The sequence below is a fragment of the Bicyclus anynana genome, chromosome 23 (assembly GCF_947172395.1).
Source record: "Bicyclus anynana chromosome 23, ilBicAnyn1.1, whole genome shotgun sequence".
In the NCBI taxonomy this organism is placed as follows: Eukaryota; Metazoa; Arthropoda; class Insecta; order Lepidoptera; family Nymphalidae; genus Bicyclus; species Bicyclus anynana.
This window is the reverse complement of record NC_069105.1, coordinates 5,324,824-5,347,125: the sequence shown is the minus strand read 5'-3', so window position 1 is coordinate 5,347,125 and position 22,302 is coordinate 5,324,824. Positions and strand designations below refer to the sequence as shown.

General features: G+C 39.4%; 1 protein-coding gene across 4 annotated transcripts; it reads right to left on the bottom strand.

The window, feature by feature from the left end:
- Window positions 1–5,883: 5,883 nt before the first annotated feature.
- Window positions 5,884–21,887, bottom strand: LOC112047013 (chymotrypsin-like elastase family member 2A). Of its 4 annotated transcripts, XM_052888741.1 has the most exons (11): window positions 15,405–15,430; window positions 14,557–14,609; window positions 12,177–12,515; window positions 11,201–11,374; window positions 10,312–10,371; window positions 9,796–10,000; window positions 8,935–9,044; window positions 8,293–8,460; window positions 7,693–7,855; window positions 7,087–7,127; window positions 5,884–6,313 (listed from the first exon to the last, which is right to left on the bottom strand). In XM_052888741.1, exons 3-11 carry the CDS (start codon window positions 12,438–12,440, stop codon window positions 6,128–6,130), a joined length of 1,371 nt encoding a protein of 456 aa, XP_052744701.1. In that variant the 5' UTR covers window positions 12,441–12,515; window positions 14,557–14,609; window positions 15,405–15,430; the 3' UTR covers window positions 5,884–6,127. The 4 variants fall into 4 exon arrangements, with proteins under 4 accessions (XP_052744701.1, XP_023939703.2, XP_052744702.1 ...); XM_024083935.2 differs by lacking the exons at window positions 14,557–14,609; window positions 15,405–15,430 and adding an exon at window positions 13,351–13,620; XM_052888742.1 differs by lacking the exons at window positions 5,884–6,313; window positions 7,087–7,127; window positions 7,693–7,855; ... (3 more) ...; window positions 10,312–10,371; window positions 11,201–11,374 and adding exons at window positions 16,102–16,261; window positions 17,359–17,523; window positions 18,702–18,817; ... (2 more) ...; window positions 20,147–20,317; window positions 21,160–21,887 and having other exon boundaries at window positions 12,379–12,515; window positions 15,405–15,445.
- Between the last annotated feature and the right edge of the window lie 415 nt (window positions 21,888–22,302).

The following is a 22,302-nucleotide window of genomic DNA, read 5'->3' as shown; positions in this document are numbered from 1 at the left end:
ATAAAAGTTGATTTAATATGATTTTTTCAAAGACCTTGCTAAGTGTTGGCAATATTGTAATCGGTCTATAATTATTAAGATCTGACTTGTCTCCTGATTTAAAAAGTTGTATCAATTTGCCATGCTTCATTAGGTTCGGAAAAATACCTAAGTCCACACATTCATTAAAAATAATGGCTAAGTGGGGAGCAATGACATCAATTATATTAGATATTACTTTCACTGACATGCCCCACAGATCTCCGGTTCTTTTTAATTTTAACAAATTGAAAGATTTTTTAATGTCTGATACAGTTATGTGGTGAAATTCAAAAAGAACGTTGCACTCTTTAACATTGCCTCTTAATAGTCTCTGGGCTTCCGTAGCAGACGAATCTAGTGAATCAGTTAACAAGATAGGAACATTCTGGAAAAAATCTTCAAAGGCATTAACAACCTCGATATCAGTGTTTACCTTTTTGTCATTGACAATTAATTCAAAACTGATATCCCGCGGTTTGATTTTTCCTGATTCTCTATTAATTATATTCCAGGTGGTTTGTATCTTGTTCTCAGACTCAATTATTTTCTGTTTGATGTGTAACGATTTCGCAAGAATACAAACACGTTTGAAAATTTTTGAGTAACTTTTTACATAATCTAAATAAGTTCGCGTTTGAGTATATTGTTTTTCCTCGTACAACTCGTACAGTTTGTCTCTACTTTTGTAAATGCCTACAGTAGCCCATTCGCTAAACTTTAATTTTTGGCTAGCATTAATGCGTTTAAAGTTAAAAATTTTACTAAACTCTCTGTCTATTGTCTTGAAAAGTGTACCAAAGAGCATGTCTGGATGATTATTTTTGACAGTACCAGGATTGGTACTGCGGTCAGGTATAGAAATATTTGTACTATTAGTACAGGTTGTAAAAATGTCAAAAGACTGCGTTACAATACTTGTAACTGGATCGGTTAAATTACAATTAACAATTGAGACAGTACTATCATTCGTACTCTGGTCAATAGAAACATAACTACTATTATTACATGTCATATTAATGTCAATAGATGTTACAACACTTGTAACTGACTCGTTTAAGTTGTAAGCCAACAGAGAGGCAACATGCTGCTTACATTTTTTTGGCAGATATAAATTATCTTTAGTCAACGAATAAGATGAGATAAACTTATTCATGTCAAAATAAAAAAATGCATCGCTGTGATGGTATGTCAAGTTGTATAACATAAGATTCAAGTTATGGATATGCTTATTTTCTTTAGCAATTTTTTTATGTTTACCACCATTTTACAAAGTTATTTTTAACTAATAACGCCATATGACTGTAATTATAATAACTTATGACTGTAATCGTTGACAAGAGCCATATGAAATAAACTAGTAAAAAAAACATCCCCACTTTACATGTGGTACGGAACCCTAAAAAGGCAATTTTCCCTAACTAGGAAATATAGAAATAATGTAAAAATTCAAACCAACAATAACAAGTGAACAAGTAGCACGTAATTGTTTCCGAACAAATAGTACGGAACCCAACTTTTTGGTTAGATCGTAAAAGTTGTACACGCCGCCGTGCTGTTGACTGTTCATTAATAGTTTCTTCCCATGAGCCAATACATACAGGACAATTATAGGACTCAAAAGTGATTACAAATATTAGAAAACTAATGTCGAACAAAGGTTATGATTCACAACACTTGTCAGGACAACTTAATTAACAAATCAAACTGTAACAAAAATAAGACCATAGAATGGCAGAGAATGACCTTGAGTGAAGTCACGTACTTGTGAACGATGTGTGTAGGTTTAAAGGCGCCTTTAACTGTTAACAAACACTCCCCTTTTCCACTCAAGTCACTCGCCCCGCCTATCCCAAGTATGAAGTAACCCATAAAGAATTACACAAAAATAGATGTGGACGGCTCGAACGCCACGAGCACACTGAAGCCAACACGAGATTGAGCGACGTCATATCCGTCAAAGACTACTTTTTCCTACACTATTTATTAAAAACATGTAAATTTAAAAGCGGCTAACGCGGCGATAACAGGACCTTACAATTAGTTTTTTTTTTTAATGTGACCAATAACGGAAACATTTAGAAGATATACTTTTATTTGTGACCAATATTTCCGTTTGGGGGCGTTCATAAATTACGTGAGATGTTTTAGGGGGGGAGGGGGTCGAGTCAAATCTCATCTAATCTTACGTTGGAAGGAAGGGGGGTCTCGGCAAATATCACGTATTTTTTTTTCTGAATGAAACAAAAAAAAAAATACTATTTTGGTCAATTTAATCCAGATTGTACATGCTTAAGATTTAATCTTAAGCGTAATCGTAATACGATTAAGATCATTTCCTAATTCGTTCTAAAAAAAATAATTTCATTTATACCTCGACGACGACTATACATTTACTGACTGTCCAATCACCATCCCTCATGAAAAAAAATGTAAAAAATATATATTTCGAAGTACAAAAAAAATGTATTTTAAATATATTAAAAATCTATAATAAAAAAATATATAAAATATGTATAGTAAATATATTTTTAATAACTAATTTTTGGCCGGTTTTCATATCTCGTTCTCCATGGACAGAATTAGAATAGATATTCTTTTTAAATTACAGTACTTACGATTTAAGTATTCTATTGTTAAATTTTTATTATACTTATAATTAAACTCTCATCAATATTGATTACTAGTCTTAACTAGTCGTAAATAAAAACACGAAGCAAATTTTTTTGTCTTTTTACAATAATAATCTAACACATTTACGTAAGAAACCCACATTTTGTAAAATCTCACGTGAGATTGGGGGATGGGGGGAGGGGGTTGAAAAAAATCTCACGACATCTCACCAAGGGGGGGGGGAGGGTCAGAAATTTCGAAAAAACACCTCACGTAATTTATGAACGCCCCTTTTCCCGTAATACAAATTATTCGGAAAGATCATGTTAGCAGTGGGTACGACAATAGTCAAGCGGACCGGATTCGAAACTATGACCAAAAATGTCTGTCTTTATTGACCAAAAAAATATACAATTTTTCAATAAGTATTTTCATTAATTTGGGCTTCTTCTTAATACAAAACTCCTTTTCCGGAAAAACTTACCACAAAATACTTTTTTACAGCACAAGTTGACAAACACACAGCTTGAAGATTTTCTTCTCTTAACAGAAGAATCTACCCAAACCGGTGATAATCTTCTGGCTCTTAAAACCTACACAAAACGGAGATAAAAACACCACCTACACACAGACTTGGCATATTAAAGGTATACCTACTTTTTAACTAAGCTTTTTTATATGGAAATAATAATAAATGGACCAATCGAAAAAGCCTACAGGTTGTTTTACTTCAGCTTCAGGATGGGCTTCAAAGTGTCCATTAACCTCAGGCTTAGATTTTAAAGCAAGTAATTAACCACTATAACCTTCTGACTGGAAGACAGACAATTTTTCCTTTTTTTACTTTTTTTCATTGGTGGTAGTGCCACCCCATTCTCAAGTTCTATCTACTTGAAAAACGATTTAAAAAAAACAGCAATGTAATAATTCTATTTTGCAATAACGTCTCGTACGTAAGTAATAAATTCTAATGCAAACAATCAGCTTGGAAAATGAAAATAAAATGCTTGTTAAAACTCCGTTGTTTGCTAACTAAACAGTAAACAGCGTACAGAAATAACAATGTCGTAATTAGAATATATTTTTCTCCTCCCATTTCGTAATTTTCTCAATATAAAACCTCAAACCATATTCCTACAGGTCGTTTTACTAACGGGTAAATAATGAATGATGAGAGCCGTGATAGCCCAGTGGATATGACCTCTGCCTCCGATTCCGGAAGGTGTGGGTTCGAATCCGGTCCGGGGCATGCACCTCCAACTTTTCAGTTATGTACATTTTAAGAGATTAAATATCACGTGTCTAAAACGGTGAAGGAAAACATCGTGAGGAAACCTGCATACCAGAGAATTTTCTTAATTCTCTGCGTGTGTGAAGTCTGCCAATCCGCATTGGGCCAGCGTGGTGGAATACTGGCCTAACCCCCTCTCATTCTGAGAGGAGACTCGAGCTCAGCATTGAGCCGAATATGGGTTGATAAACGAAATAATGATTAGATAGTTTTTAATTTTTAAATAGTTCCATGCCATTGGCTATAAAAATTCAGGTTTCCTTAAAAGAAACAAATCTGGGAGGCCACTCCGAGACCAAATGTAAGGTATGATTTACTAAGTTTTGTTATTTTTTTTATTTCTTGTATCATGGTCGTAGTATATGCCACTGCACGTAATTAGCGATTGTAACTGAGATAACTAAGTATTGCAAATCACTTACTGAACTTAGAATATCAGCTGCCTTTCTGTTTATCTGTTAGTTACGATGATCAAAATGTTGAACGGGTGAAACCGGGTAGCGTCAGCTAGTGTTACAATACAGTTGGCTTAAATTTTCGGCAAAAGCCTATACCCACACTTTTTTATTATTTCCTTACTTTAGAATGATTATAACTATAGAAGATAGGTACTTAATCTAGGTGAATCATTAGTTCATAAATTCGTAGCATTATATAAATTACTTTAAAAAAAATCATACATACAGCCGAACATAGAACCTCCTCCTTTTTGGAAGTCGGTTAAAAATAAAAGTCTTATAAATCGGATTTGATTTCCGCCGTTACGCGGGGCAGCCTCATTTAAACGTGAACATCGTTATAAACGGGCTGCTACTGTAAAAGTAACTGAACAACGAACAAAGGTACTCTCATTGATACAATTTTCTAAATGGCGGCTGTTACCTTTTATTTAATTTATTAGAAACAACCTACCATTGGACTCGTAAATGGACGACCGGTCGTCCATCGTATCCGTTACGTGACATGTAAATAATATAAAACCCCGGGCAAAAGGCGAGCACAGTATCATGCTCCGCGCGATAGAGGAATATAAAGATTTTTTTTAAATGGCTCACAACGGTAGATTAAAACCGCATTCCCTGACTGTCGGCTTCTTCAACGCAGACGGGCTCACCAATAAAATACTCGCGGGCAGCGAATGGCTAGTTAACGGAATAAGCAAATGACTTTTCGATTTTAAGATGAAAATCATCTTCTAGAAGTAGATAGAGGGAGAGCCTGCGATATGGCCTCATTTTACTGAAACTAAAAGGTTGTCTAAGACTCAAAGTCTTCGAACAGTGCGTGTTGCCAGTGATGACTTACGGACATGAGACTTGGTCGATAACTATTGGCCTCATAAGACAGCTCAAAGTCACTCAGCGGGCGATGGAGCGAGCTATGCTAAAAGTCTCTCTGCGTGATCGAATCCATAAATGAGGTGATCCGCAGAACCAATGTCACAAGAGTCGCAAAGCTAAAGTGGAGAATATAATTCGAAGACCCGATGGACGTTGGGGTCCCAAGGTGCTGGAATAGCGACCCCGCACCGGAAAGCGCAGTATTGGTTATTCCCCACTAGGTGGATAGAAGACATCAAGCGGATTGCAGGTAGCCGCTGAATGGTGGCAGCTCGAGACTGTGGTATTTGGAAGTCCATGCAAGAAGCCATGTCCAGCAGTAGACGTCCGTCGGCTATTAATGATGATGATGGAAAGTTTGTCAGCCTATGCTCTTGCCACAGGTAAGTACGGTAGCCAATTATGAAGGACCGAGGTGCCTTGCTGCTATCAGATTCTAAGGGTACATACAATCCACATACATAAATAGTATTTTTTTTTTGATAATTTCTTGGGATATCATGAGAATACGATGAGATCATGAGTCTCCAGTCGCCAGACCAGAACCAAGTCCAGAAAAAAGACCCAGAGCAGCACAGAAATTGCAAGGAACACTTTCCAAAAAAAGAACAAACAAAAACATCTTTTTAAATAATAATTAACATTTTGATTTTATTTTAATTTTTATCTCTCCTCCACACCTCCGCACTCCTTTGGAATAGATCGTTTTGACGTTATCAAATTTTATAATGGACATATTTTGTGATTTACATACGCTGATTAGTTTACAATTGCCAATAATATGCCAGTTGTCCATTGATCAGATAATGTTGATAATCTAAAAAGCTCGGTATAAATATGTTCTATTCTCAAACTACGATTGACATCAGCCTTCTAAATGTCCATGCTCCATCCAATCCCTGAAGTTGTTCATATCTATGAACACGCTGTACTGGTCCGGGTCGCAGACTGGCGAACCCACAACAGCTAGACTGTTGGACTGGACGCCCCTGACGTGCCAGGAGCCTGACGTCTTGTTGCCGTTCGCTTGGTCCTTCTCCGGCAGGAATACCTGAAAAACAATAAAGTATTGCAGGAAATAGTAGTCTGGGACGGATATAACGTCACTCCATCTCGTGTTGGCTCGTGCCGACGCTAGGTGATGCGACTTGTTTCCGTAAAGAGTTTTTTTTTTTTATTCTTTTTCTATTCTTTTTCAAAGTTAGCCCTTGACTACAATATCACCTGATGGTAAGTGATGATGCAGTCTAAGATGGAAGCGGGCTAACTTGTTAGGAGGAGGATGAAAATCCACACCCCTTTCGGTTTCTACACGGCATCGTACCGGAACGCTAAATCGCTTGGCGGTACGTCTTTGCCACCACCAAACCACCACCCCTCGGTGATGAGTCCGAGCTCTCTTACAGTTGAGCTATTGCGACTTTTTAAGAATGTTCTTGTTAATTATGCCATCATCATCATCATTATCATCAGTATATTTTTTAATAGATAACAGGCTTAAACCTTCTCACCTGCAGACGGGAGATTTAGAACTTATGCTACCCCGATAGCCCAGAGCCCAGAGTGGTAAGGGTGGTAATTGACTGGATCACAAGTAGAAATTGAAGACAAAGTCCTGAGCCTTGAGGAATGAATACCGTGCTCTCCGAGTCACTACTATTGGTATTTTTCTTCACGCTACCACGTGATCCTAAACAAAAGGACTTTGATAAACAAACAAACAAATGTATTACAACAGGTGATCCTATAAGAGACGCATTTGTTTCTTTCATATACGGAACCCTGAAAAGATTAGAGATACTTAGTATGTGTGAGGAAACATACCATTAAAGCACCTCCGGAATCTCCATTGCAAACTCCCGTTCCTATAAGATAACACAAATGAACATCAATTATCTTGTAAATGAAAGTCATCATATCAGACGATGGACGTCCACTGCAGGACATAGGCCTTTTGTATGGACTTCCAAACATCACGTTGCTGAGCCACCTGCATCCACTACTCACATCACCACGTGCCCCGCCCATTGCCACTTCAGCTTCGCAACTATGCTATGTCGGTGACTTTGGTTCTACTGCGGATCTCCTCATTTCGGATTCGATCACGCAGAGTGATGAAATGAAAGTAAAGTATCTTATTGTGCAGATAAACTACGTAGTTGACCTTCTGAAGGCAACTTAACGAATAGTAAAAAGTCAGTAGACAAATTAGTCGATCCGTTTGCGACTTTTGCACTTAGCAACACTTTTATTAATGTTTACTTAGATGACCCTCCATTAAAAAATCCTTTTGATACCATACATACCATTCTCAATTTTACTTGAGATCAAACTTTCCAAGTTCTGTCAAGCCGCTCATTGATTTGACGCTGTATTAGGCTAACTAATAGTCTAACAAAGCACGTTACCAAGTGCCGAGAAAAAAGATACCTTTATTATGATATCCCGCGCAGAAGCTGCTATTCTCATGCACGAAGTGCGGAAAGTACTTTGGATAGCTCCGGAAGCAGGTCACCAGTGACACGATTGGCAACTGCACCTGCTGAAGCTCTGAGGCTTGACGGTTGTCATTGTCGTAGCCCCACCCCACCATCTGCAAAAACAATAACATCAAATTCATTACCACAACACTGTTCTTGTTGACGAGCAGACACTCAGCAGACCCCGTTTCAGAATTGTGATTCCCCTTTTTAGCAGAACAACAAGACGCCAGTAGCGGTGAAATCCTCACGTTGTTGACATATACGCATCGAATGTTTTACATCTTTCATATTTAATAAACAGGAAAAGATGTAAGGGACAATAACCTGGTCGTTGATCTTGGCCCAAGAATTTAGGTCATTGGTTCAACATGAGTACCAGATAACTGTTTTGGGCAGCAGGGAATAAAGTTAAATTAGCTTTAACGATTCCTAATATCATATAATATAGAAGAAGTACAGCCAAAGTCTAAAATACTCTTCCGGTTTCCTCCTATGATATGGACGCCTTCAGGGCAAGCGATATTGCAATAAAGTGTAAGTCACTCACAACTCCTACAGTGTTGTCATCCTCCAGCGCGGAGTACGCGCCGAGCGGCCACAGACACGCGGGCTGGATGTGTTCAGAGAACGTCGCCGCAGAGCTCAACTTCAACAGCGCGATGTCGCTATCGTAATTGGTGTAGTTGAACTTCTCGTGAAGAAGTATTGATTCAATCTGTAATAAGTTATAAAAGGAGAGAGTAAGAAACAAAAATATGACATAATATTACATATGAAAATATGACAGTATGAAAATATGGGAAACAACAAAACTGATGGATATAATCAAAAGAATCCAATGTTTAAAATGGAAATGGGCTGGGAATATTCCATGCCCATTATAGATTAGATAACGAAAAATGTTATAATTGGTGCCTAGGGGGCGAAAAAGGAAAAATAGGACGTCAGAAAAGGAGACGGAGGTGACGTCTTCTCATAAACGAGTAGTCGGTCTGAATGAGTATTGCACGGAAGAGAAAACTATGGAAAAAGCCTTAGAACAGTTTTGTACTTACAATTACATACCCAAATTATTTCTTTTTTTTCTTATAAGACTATAAGACAAATAGTAAAGCACTAGAATAAAGGATTTTTTTTTATTTTCAACACTTGAACAAGAGTTGTGCAGTGCCACTGTCGATGTACTTACTTTCTTATGTTCTGATTGCTTTTCAATTTCATACAAATTATGTTTTCCTAATTCCACAAACATCCTGTTCGGCGAAAGGGCTCTGCCCTTGACCGCGACACAGTGAGCAGCTGTAAAAATATAAATACAAAAGCAATCAAACCCTGTACTGACTGACTGACAACATCCTACATTATTTCAATGTTCTTGCTACCGTTACATATCGTCTTGCCATTGAAAACAAGACTGTTCATATAAATGTCAGCTCGCCAGCATTGAAGTGTCAAGTTTTTTAAACCAAGCTTCTTTACCGGTGAAATATGGTGGCATCGGCGTGCGATCGGAATGCGTCCGGCTTTTCTTACCTCTGTGCTCAGTACAAAAGAGCTAAGTTCTCGTATTCTTCATTTCAATTCTGTTTGCATAATCATGCCACAGAGGTTCTAGAGAGTTTATTGAGTTGAGGAAGGTCAGATGTCCCAACATATTACAAGTGCTTAGATCAAGCCAGCTTCTATCTTTATCCGAAAAGGAGTCTGGGTATTGGCTTCACGCTTTGCCATCGAAAAATCTTGGCACTTTATTAGATAATGAAAGTGTTCATGTGGCTCTAGGACTCAGACTCATAATGATATAATAAAAAGGGCTCTTGCCACCATTGCGCTAATCGAGCCTTAGCTAAGTTCCTTATTGTATTCTTTTTCAATTAACTAACCCACTAACCCACCCCACCACTAACCCACATTGGAGCAGTTTGATGGTTTTATGCTTCATATCGCCTCTCCTGTGACGGGAGAGGTCTGGCCTTGTAAGTAGCTGTTAAAATGGGCTGATAATGATGATTTAACCCTGTATATATGAATACTAAGAAGATTTTCTTACCTGTCAATACAAAGTTCTGAGAAACAAGCGTGCCTCCGCAAACGTAAAACATTCCTACATTTGGGTAATTCCTCAACCTATATACCCCAACATGCCACGGCCAGGCGCCGCGCTGTGCAGGCCCGTTCTCAAAGCCCGTGTTCAAATTCACTTTTGACTTTCCACAGTTGTTACTTCCTATTTTTGATCTTCGTATCACGGCATTCTTTATATAAAAAAGAAAATAAATATTTTGTTCGCAAGTAAGTCAAAAGTATGTTCATAATTAGTTTGACGTTTCACACTTCTCATCATCCCTTTCAAACAAGTTCTTCGGTACTCTTGACCAGGTAAGGTACTCTTTATTGAGAATGTCTAGGCTTTGGTCCAGGAACATTCTAGCAAACCAACGTAATTTTTGTTATCGGCGTAACCGATACAACAGTTCCAACTATTTCCTGACCATTGATAGATTATGGATGTAGATATAGCCTATCCTATATAGTTTACCAATCGGCATGTCTGCGCACAACTCACCAACTTATACTCGTCATCTTCCAGCTTCGTATCATCTGCTTCGTAATGCCGAAGATATTCCTGTAAATATTAATCTAGTATTATGAAACAATAACACCTTCACACAGGAAGTAAAACTATAAGAAATGTAAATTATTAGTAATTGTTATCAATTGTAAATTATAATACTGTATGACTTTTTCAAAAGAGCAACTGTTGAGTTTCTTGCCGGTATCTTCTCAGCAGAACCTGCCTTCCGAACCGGTGGTAGAATCTTTACAAATAGTCAACTGACGTGTCAAAAGTGCTTGTAAACTGAGCCTACTTGAAATAAATGATTTTTGATTTTGATTTTGATTTAACAAATACGGGCCGTGATAACCTTGTGGATATGATCCGGCTCGTGTTATGCACCTCGGCCTTGACGCCATCCGTGGCGCAGTGGTGTGCGCGGTCGATTTACAAGACGGAGGTCCTGGGTTCGATTCCCGCCTGGTCTGATTGAGGTTTTCTTAATTGGTCCAGGTCTGGCTGGTGGGAGGCTTCAGCCGCCGTAACGCCAAGCAATTTAGCGGTTAGTACGAAGGCGTGTAGAAACCGAAAGGGGTCTGGATTTTCATCCTCCTCCTAACAAGTTAGTTCGCTTCCATCTTCGATTACATCTGCATTGCATTGTGCATTTTAAGAAATAAAATATTATGTGTCTCAAACGGTGAACAAAAACATCGTGAGGAAACTTGCATACCTGAGAATTTTCTTAATTCTCTGCGGGTGTTAAGTCTGCCAATCCGCATTGGGCCAGCGTGGTGGACTATTGGCCTAACCCCTCACATTCTGAGAGGAGACTCGAGCTCAGTAGTGAGCCGAATATGATTTGAATAATGAAGGTAATTTGGTTTAACATGCATACCACATCAGGCTTCTCGCAGAACTCCTTGTCATTGATAGATAGACCTGTCAAGTGAGGGGTCAGTCCTGGAGAAGAGCCCTCCACTATAAAGCCCAGACCTGACAGGTCTTTGTCGATGCCGAACGTGAAGCCATCGCCGTTAGTCAAAGACACTCTTGAATACTTCCACCTGTCCTTAAACATAATACCAAAAATGCTGTTATTTTTAACATTGATCACACTATGTATCTAATCTAGCTAGCTTCACCAAAATTTATTGTTAAAATAACCGGCCAAATGAAAGAAAGAAAGAAAATATCTTTATTTCTACATTATGCCACACATCACAATTATTTAAGTGCGTGTCGGACCACGCGCTGGGTAGGGTTCCGTAGATTAGGTTAGCATTTTACAGCGCGTACAAAAATACCTATAACGATACCCCACACCATGGGATAGACAATGTACAATTCACCCTCGCTTTGCATGTAGGGAAGGAACCCTTTACAGCTTTCTAATAGTAATAGTCCCTGCGTTAGACCGCAGACAGACGGACGGACGGACAGACAATATGGCGAAACTATAAGGGTTCCATGTGGAACCCAAAGACCACGTTCTGTTCGCCTAGCACGCCACATATTTCGTTAGAGAAAATTTGGACTACTGGCGGCGGAGTATCTCTTTCGTCCCAACGCAATGAAAGACATTTGAAGACAAATGTCAACAAACAGCTGCGCAAATATCATTTTGTCATTTGTCTATTTCCCTTCACTACATACGACGAATGACGATACCTCAATAGCTCATTAGTTGCGTCAATTTAGGCGTTGTATCGTTTTCAATATATTTTTAATGACATACCAAATCAAAGCGTTGCGTAATCGGTTCAGTAGTTTACTTACTTTCGCAATTTTATTATAGTATAAGAATGGATAAATATTAGTAAATATGGATAAAAAGGATTCCCGACATTTTTTACATTAGGGGTTAAACTTACCGATCGAAGAGTAAAGGTTACATCAACGCGAGAATCGAACGTCACATTCATGACACTGTTCGCGGGTATGTGCGTGTCGACGTGCACGTAGTAGCGGTCGGTGCGGGCGGGCGGCAGGCCGGGCTCCAGCCACAGCGCGACGGCGCGCGAGTGCCGGCAGGGGTGCGCGCAGGCCAGCGGCAGGCCCTCCAGCGGCGCCCACGCGCTGTCGCCGCGCGCCAGCTGCAGCCACAGCAGCACCAGCGCCAGCGCCAGCGGACTCATCGCTACCGCTTGTATATATTAAGGATTATCACTGATGCCTTTCGGTTTACTCGCAATGATGAGACCCACCAATATCTGGAAATGCCAACCGGAAATCAAAAACAATTGTAATGAATAATAATAATTGTATTCCGCGGCACGCTAGCCTGAACGACATCATACGTCGTGCTCTTGTCACCGCCGGCGTGCCAGCCGTTTTAGAACCTAACGGTTTGGCGCGTGACGATGGTAAAAGACGAGACGGCATGTCTTTGATGCCATGGAAGATGGGTAGGCCTTTGGTGTGGACGCGACTTGCGTAGACACCCTTGCGCCTTCACATCTTCCTGGCACGATGGGATGTGCGGGCGCTGCTGCTTCATCAGCAGAGACCCTCAAGCGGCGCAAATATAGCATTCTCGTCGGAGATTACATATTTGAGCCGTTTGCGGGCGAAACACTAGGACCGTGGGGTCCGAGTACTCGCTTTCTTTACAAAGAAATTGCAAAGCGGTTAATCGACACCTCCCGTGACCAGAAGGCTGGCCTATATTTAAGCCAAAGATTTAGTATTGCCATACAACGTGGCAATACTGCCAGCCTTCTGGGCACTTTACCTATGATCGTCGATTCGGACGAATTCTACGACGCCTGAGCCTTTAGATATAATTTAAATTTAGTATATTTCCTTTTTAAAATATGTAGTTATAGATATGTAGGTACGTAGTTTTAATATTATTGTAAAATTGTATAAAATTGGATAAATAAATTTTAACAATAAAAAGTTCAAAGAACGACTCCACATCCCAATCGCTCACTGGTAGCTCCGTAAATCAAACGCCTGAAGCGAGCTGACGTGCTCGATCAGTAGTTGACGGCAGAGTTCTCTACTGGTTGCTGTCAGAAACCGCTCCAAAGACACACAACTCACCTGATGGCTGATCCCTAACTGACTGACTGAACGAATAATTTATCTGAAGAAAATAATACTGTATATACAAACTGAAACAGAGCTTGCACAAGCGACGCGTTAACTGAGATTATTTAAAAAAATATTCGAATAATACACGAGTACAAGTTATTGATCAATAAAGTGGCTACTCAATTCACTTGTCTATTTTCCTTATTCGCCATTTTGAACTAAGTATAACACGACCGGTTTCTTGTGAATACGAAACAAAACTACGAACATCAAAACATAAACAGAAGCTGGCCTGAGTGATAATGACCGGCATATCATAGAACTGGTTTGCGTTTGCTACTGAGTTCACTTGGTTTAGCTAGGTATTTGATGTATTTGTTTTTTTTTCTTTATTTTTTATTTTTTTTTTATTCTTTAAAAGTTAGCCCTTGACTACAATCTCACCTGATGGTAAGTGATGATATAGTCTAAGATGGAAGCGGGCTAACTTGTCAGGAGGAGGATGAAAATCCACACCCCTTTTCGGTTTCTAGATGACATCGTACCGGGACGCTAAATCGCTTGGCGGTACGTCTTTGTCAGGAGAGTGGTAACTAGCCACGGCCGAAGCCTCCCACCAGCCAGACCTGGACCACTTAAGAAAATTTCAATCAGCCCAGCCGGGGATCGAATCCAGGACCTCCGTTTTGTAAATCCACCGCGCATACCACTGCTCCACGGAGGCCGTCAAAGTTTATTTCTTTATTTTTCTTTATTTCTGACTCCTCTACTAAACATTTATTTAACATACAACATGCTTAATGACGTACACGCAAGCTTATATGGGAAGGGAAATGAAAAACTGGCATTGTCATGTTTACAGACATAGGTAATTAGATTGAAAAGCCATTAATTAAGTCAATTTATAATTATTTATTAAAAATCGAATTAATAAATAAATAAATCAAAATAAAGTGATTCCCCACGTAAAAATTTATACAGTTTTCCTTCCCAAGAGCTCCTTGATTAATTGCCTTTCTTCTATTAATGCAATTTAACGCTATTAAATATATTTGGAACTATGTAGCCAGAACTTCTCGTCCGGTATCGTTCCAAATTTGGTCATCAATCCACTTCATATATTTGTACACGTCCATATACACGCTATAATAGTTCGCGTCGCATATCTGAGTGTCATCAACTGACACAGAATGAGATACGATGCCCCTGACATACCAGGACCCTGACACCGTCCCGCTGCCTGACTCTTTCTCGTTGGGAATGTTAACCTGGAACAAGACAGATGCTAAACTAGCTTATATCGGTGGACCAGTGGAAGTTACGAAAAGATCTACTAGTAGCTTAGCATGGATTCATCGTGCCGGTGCCGGGTCCATCATGTGGGAGAGACAAAAACTGAGCGAGCTGCGGCTCAGGTTTTTACATTTTTAGTAGCACCCGAATTGTTTTGTTCTTATTTGACAAAATTATACTTATAAAATATCAAGATTTTACTAATGAAAGAACAGTGTTTAAAATTAAAAGTTATAAAATTAAGAAACGCACTGGCCAACCCTCCAATTTTCAAAAGTTCCCCTCGACCAATTATCTTCAGGATTCCATCATCAGATTCTGGTTTCCTTATCATGGTACCACCCTCGAAACACATCCTTTCCAACAAAAAAAGAATTATCAGAATCGGTTCATAAACAACGAAATCACAAAATTACTGTTTTTGTTTGAAAGAGTATACTTCCAGATACATCTAAAAGTATATCTAGAAGTATACTGTTTCAAAAAAAAATTAAAATTGGTTAATAAATTCCATTTTCCATCGGATTTTCATGAATATTTCATGAAAATCCGTACAGTATTTTAGTGTTAAAATGAAAATAACTGAAATAAATGAATGAAATATCCCAAACTGTGGCGCTTTCGCGCACAACTAATCACAAGTAGGCTTCCTTGTAGTAGTTGTAATAGTCTCTGCGCTAAACCGTGGACGGAAGGACGGACGGACGGACATGGCGAAACTATAATGGTTCCTTCTGCTCAACGGAACCCCAAAAACGACGCAAACTCACCACGAGACCCCCTCCGCTGTCTCCGTTGCAAACTCCCGTTCCTGCAAAAAACATTAAAATGTAATTATTTACTAGATTTTAAGTTTTCATTTCTGTATCGTTCTGAAGAGTGAGCCCCATTTCAAACTTCTCCTTTGGCAAATTTGTGAAAGAGCGCTTGGCTTTATTGATTTATTTACGGGTATTATGTGGTGAAGACCGCCTACCGGCACTTGGACGGTGTAGCGTACTATAGCTAACCGAGGGGAGGGTCGTATTTCTACTCTATTTTCAGAAGATTGTATATGTCATTGCTCCCCACTTAGCCATTATTTTTAATGAATGTGTGGACTTAGGTATTTTTCCGACAGAATGGATGGAAGACAAATCAGATCTTAATAATTATAGACCGATTACAATATTGTCAACACTTAGCAAGGTCTTTGAAAAAATAATAATAAATCAACTTTTATGTCATTTTAATTTAAATAACTTGTTTCATCATGAACAGTATGGCTTTACAAAAGGTCTTTTAACGTCCTTTAAAAGTTTTTTAAAGGATTCTACGAAAGATTATTTAATTCTTGGAGACTACAGGCTACAGGATACTATATTTCACACAACCACATTTGTGCTGTCTCCCCAATACATCCACAGTCAAATCTTCTTCCTGCAATTAAACTATTACTAAATAAAAAAATAAAAAATTAAATATTACCGTTATTATGATATCCTGCGCAGAAGCCGTTCCGGTCTAAATTGTAGGAAGAATAGGGCGGTTGGCTGCTGACGCAGGTCTCTGCCGAGACTATGGGCAGCAGCACTTGCTGTAGGGAGCCGGACAAAGTGTCGTCGTTGCCCAAGCCCCAGCCCGGTACCTGTGGCAAAAATAGCCCTTTAGGGTGGCCCCTCACTTACAACTTTTAGTTGGCCGAGTTATTCGGTAGAACAGGTATAGCGATGTATAAGGCCCTACTCACACATCTGCCGCAGGGGCAATCTAGGGTGTAGGAGTGGGGATGACCCTTAATTGCATCCTTAATTGTGATGTGTGTAGGCATGCCGGGGCAATTTGGGAGGATGGCCCTGCGGCAGGGCGGCAGGGGCGCGAGACTATCCTTGATCCCTAAGTCGTCCCTGCCGTCGGTGCGTGTGTAGCGCGAATGGGGCAATTTCTCAGTCAGTTTGTCAGCAGCTGTCACACGGAGTGCACGTACAAACAGCGTAGAATCAAAATGTGTACTTTTATAATATTCATGTGGCATAACTGACTTCTTTTCTGTAGCCATTTCTTCACCCAGTATCTCCTTTTCCTTTTTTTTGAGGTAGCACCACAGAAAGCGCCAAGGCTACTCCAATCTTTTGAGTGGTCGATAATATGGGTGCCATTCTCAATACGTGTGCTCAGCTCGGCTTATTCTGGAACACTGCACGGCAGGCAAGTGTGTAGAGATACTCCCGATATCGCCACAACCGCCGTGCACCCTAGATTGCCCCTGCGGCAGATGTGTGAGTAGGGCCCTTATGGCAGCCCGCACATTTGTTCAACTAAATACCGTCCAATTAAATAACGCAAAATTAAAAAGTCGTCCAACTACCGGCAAAGACGTATCGCCAAGCGATTTAGCGTTCCGGTCGATGTCGTGTAGAAACCGAAAGGGGTGTGGATTTTCATCCTCCTCCTAATAAGTTAGCCGCTTCCATCTTAGACTGCATCATCACTTACTATTGAGATTGTAGTCAAGGGCTAACTTGTAAAGAATAATAATAATAAAAAAAAAAAAATATCGGCCAACTAAAAATTGTCAGTGAGGGGCCACTATAACAAGTGAGAACTGAGAAATAAATAAAATATCATCATCGTCATCATCATCATCATCATCATCATCATCATCATCATAATTTTATTTACGCGACGAAAAGTATCTTACGAACTTCTTTGTGATTGAAGCGGACCGAGTCCCTAGTCACTCACAACTCCTACGTCGGACGCGGTGGGCGCGGAGAGCTCTCCCCCGCGCCGCAGACACGCGGGCTGCACGAAGTTCGTGACTGACACCGCCGACGATAACTTCAGCAATGCTATGTTGTTAAATAGTTTTATGTTGTTATAACGCTCGTGAATAATCACTCTCTCAACCTGGAAGAAATTAGCGAAATTGAATCATAACTTTTGGGTAAAATGTACTGGACTACCTGTTAGACCTGCCATGTTGTATGAATCAGAAAGTTTTCAGTAAAAGGAAAAACCGTTTCCGTTCCGTTAAAGAAAAATGGGTATGTTTACATGGATGCATGGTATGACTAGGATGCATGAAGGAATCCTACTAACATTGTAACCGCGAAAGTTTGTATGGATGTTTGTATGTATGTTTGTTCGGATGTTTGTTACCCTTTAACGCCGCAACTACGGAAGCGATTTGGCTAAAATTTGGAATCTAAATAGATTTTACTCTGGATTAACACATAGGCGTACTTTTTATCCCGAAAAAATCCATGGTTTCCCGAGATTTGCCAAAACTGATGATTTCTGATGATTTGAATATTTGTTACTCTTTCGCGCCTTGACTACTGAACCAAATCAGCTGAAATTTGGTATTGAGATATATTATAGACTGGATTGAAACACAGGCTACTTTTGATTCCGGAAAAATCCATGGTTCCCGAGGGATTTGTAAAAAATAAATTCCCCGGACGAAGTCGCGGGCGTCCGCTACTGAATATATAAGGGGAAGGCTGAAAGTGGCGCTAGTGTCTGAAAAGTTGAGGAGTAAAAGGTTAGCTTTATATGGATATGTTATGCGGAGGGATAAAAGTCATATTACTAGAATAATTAGAAGAAGAAGGCCAAATAATAGATAATCGAAGTTTTGCAAAAGGATTAGATGATAAGTTGACGAATGATAGAAGCAAATGGAAAGGATTGAAATAAGGAAAAGAAGATGGTAATGAATCTTAATAACTTTTAACAAATTTCAAAGTAAGGACTTTTTACAGTAATAATATTGATGACCAATCATTCAGAGAAACACCGTCGTTTATAAAGATAATATTACTTCGTCGGGTAAGCAAAGAACACTTCCTACAAAATGCTGCCCTGTGTCGTGTCTAAGTTTAATGTTGCTTCGCTGCAGAAATAAAAGTTGCAGTAATACTTCCACGAAATCTCGGTCACGGCTACAGCTACTAAAAAAGCTACTCGAAAGCGTGGAAATCTTCCTGCAAAACTGCCTGAATTGGTGTCTAGAATTAACTTTTTTTATAAATTTTCATATAAATGTCAGATGAGAAGTGCTTCTAGTACAGTAATATGCCTACCTTCTTGACTTGAGAATGGCTACTGTTTTCATTCAAAACATGTTGTCCTAGACCCACTGTCAAAGTTATTGCTGGAAAAGCCATGCCTGTAGTCCAGTTATAAACGCAGTGCGCAGCTATAAAAAAAGAAAACATAAATGTCCTTTCCAATTAGATGGTACTTTACTGTATATTTTTGAGTAGATCTAACCACCGGGTTAAAGATATACGTCGCGACCATTTGCCTTCAACATTTACCACCACAACCGTAGTCGTTAAATTATCGTTATCACGGCGTGTATCTGAAATAACTAAGGATGCGCTATAGTCAGACCTCCCTGTTTTCATAAAGGTTGAATAGCTCTGGCTCCAGTGAGGAATGTCCTTACAATACACGCCGTCTCAAGGATTACCTTCTTCTATATCCGACCCTTGATCCAACAGTCAAGCGAAAGCTTATTAAGGTGTTGGTCGCAGTATTTCGCTATAAGAATATTGAAACAGTAATATAACGGTTGCTTCAACTTTCCACAAGGCGGTAATCTCGTCGTCCACCACGCTGGCCCAATGCGGATTAGCAGACTTTACACACGCAGAGAATTAGGAAAATACTTTGAAGTACAGGATTCCTCACAATGTTTTTTCTTTACCGTTTGAGACACGTGATATTTAATTTCTTAAAATGCACACAACTAAAAAGTTGGAGGTGCATGCCCCGGACCGGATTCGAACCCACACCCTCCGAAGTCGGAGGCAGAGGTCATATCCACTGGGCTATCACGGCACTGTCGTGTTATATAGCAGATTATTATTAGAGCTTGGGAATGAAAGCACGAAAGGTTTACTTACCTGTTAAAACAAAGTTTTTAGAAATGAGCGTGCCACCGCATATGTATTTGGTCGCATAGTTTCTCAAACTATACAGAGCCGCATGCCACGGCCAGGCGCCGGGCTGCGCGGGACCGTTCTCTATCGCAGGTGTGCTACTTAAGTGTGGTCTTCCACAATTGGTGTTGGATTTTCGGATCACGGCTTTCTTAAAAAGATGAAAATAATAATTGCTTAAGCTTAATTAGATAATTAGTACTGAAGTTTTATTTGGAATGAGAAAACTATTGCAGAAGAAGAGAAAATTGCTGTATATAACTATGCCTGCCCTTGACAAACGTGGCATTTTAAAAGTCCTGTAAACAAAACCTATTTCAAAAACGTACATGGTTCCCGACACCATATCGTTTACTGCGCAAACACCCATAGTTGTTTACTTACCCAAGGATATTCGTTATTTCTCAGCGCCTCCTTTGCCTGGTACTTACGGAGATATCCCTGTAAATACAAAAAATATATTTAGATTGTGTTTTTCGTATTCACTAAACCAAATCTGCATTTTGGCTGATACTAATTCAAAGCCCAAAGCTCAAAGCTCAACTTAAACTAAGCTCTTCTTAATAATGCTGAATGCTCACCACATCAGGTTCTTCACAGTATTGCTGGTCATTGATTGACAGGCCTGTCAGGTTAGGAGTCAGTCCCGGAGTAGAGCCCTCCACTATGAAGCTCAGGCCCGCCATTTCACTGTCGAAGCGAAGCGCGAAGCTGTCGCCATCAGTCAAAGAACCTCTTGAAAACGTCTCGTTCTTGAACGAAAAAAACTATCATTATGGCCGGTGTTCACAGAGTGGTGAATTGTAAGTGAAAATTAAATGTTGGACTTACAGAACACCGGCCATTTTGGGCCCAGCTTGTTATAGAAAAAATGAAAATTCCGAAAAATCTTTTATTTTATAAATATTGATTTTTTATGAAATCAATTACCAAAAATAATTTAGAATGCCCAGCTGTTAACATTTTTTTAAATTTCAAGTTTTTGTTGAAATCATGCATTTTAGAAAGTACTTGCCCTTATATTGATTGTGCAACTGTCAATCCAGCTGAAATTAAACCAGTTTATAACTGATTATTTAAAAATGACACTAATTTGGACATTGTAACGGTTCATTCATCAAATCTGGGACCAGCAATATATAAAAATGATCTTTTTCCGTTTATAAAATGTTTGTGAGGTGTTTTGATGGCGGTGTCTTTGGAGGATAGTTGATTGCTGCTAAAATATTTCAACGCTACGAAATAAACGCAACTAAGGATAATGGTGGACCTCTTGCTAATTATGTCACATTCCGAATGAAACTGTTGTTTTTGTCTCTTTTTAACCGTTATACAACATTCATTGTTATTGAACGAAGATCTTTTTTAGGTAGGACTTTTCAAGATGACTGTTGCTGTCTGTGTCCACAGACTTTCTTTGATCATTTATTGCTATTTACTACAGAGTGTGTGGAGATCTATCTGACGGATCTATGATCTCCTCTCCATAGGTTCTCCCACCTTCTGTATAACACCTGCGTTTACTCAATCTAGCACCTCATACACTATACAGCCTATTGTATTGTTAGTAGAAAACGTAATTATGAGCACTCACCGACCGGATGGTGAGGATGATGTCAACTGCGGAGTCGAACGTCACATTCATGACACTGTTCGCGGGTATGTGCGTGTCGACGTGCACGTAGTAGCGGTCGGTGCGGGCGGGCGGCAGGCCGGGCTCCAGCCACAGCGCGACGGCGCGCGAGTGCCGGCAGGGGTGCGCGCTGACCAGCGGCAGGCCCTCCAGCGGCGCCCACGCGCCGTCGCCGCGCGCCAGCTGCAGACACAGCAGAGCCAGCGCCAGTGGACTCATCGCCACAAAAAGATGATTCAAGAGCCAACTAATTCGCCTATGCTATAAAATAAAACCCTATTCACAAAACCCGCAGAAAGCATAGATTATTCCGGGATAAAAAAGTGATCAATAATAATTTATTGCTCAATAATCTCCACTATCTTCCAGTAGAAATCGGTTCAACTGGTCCAGAGATTAGCCAAAACAGACGAAAATTTTAAATACATAATCGTAGTTTTTGTTTTAGCAATGAGAACGTGTAGCAAACCCTAAACTAGGTACGCATTTACGAAAACTGTTTTTTTTTTAAATCACAAAAAGAAAATACAATTTAATTTATAATCTAGTACCTACCTACTCGTATGTATGGATATAGAATATACAAAAATAATGAAAATTAAATACAGAATATAATACTCAACTGCTTTCCAATTTTGTTTGTTTTTTCTTCAAGCATCACTCGGAACACATTGCCACGTCATGAAGTTTTAGTTATTAGACTAGTTGATAAGTTAAATATGCTTCGTTCCTTAGGACACAAAGCAAAAGTTATCAAAAAATCTCCTATTCACCGTAATTGAATATCTATTAATTTTAAAAATTTAATCAATGAGTGAAACACTGACAAACACGTCTGGCAGGTTACAGAGATGAGGATCAGCTAATCTTTAACCTAGCAGACATCATTGTCAGTGATTAATAATAATAAATCTCCAAAAAATCCGATTTTCCTGTTGAGTTGAATAAATGTGTAACTCTTCAACCTCAAAATTACTTTGGCCTTAGCCTTGGCCACACAAATAATTGCAAATGGTAATGGTAGTTTTTTGCTAGGCAGTAGGTACTTATCTCAGCTAGGAAGTAGGAAAATAAAATCTATATGAATTGAAAACGACGCCTCCC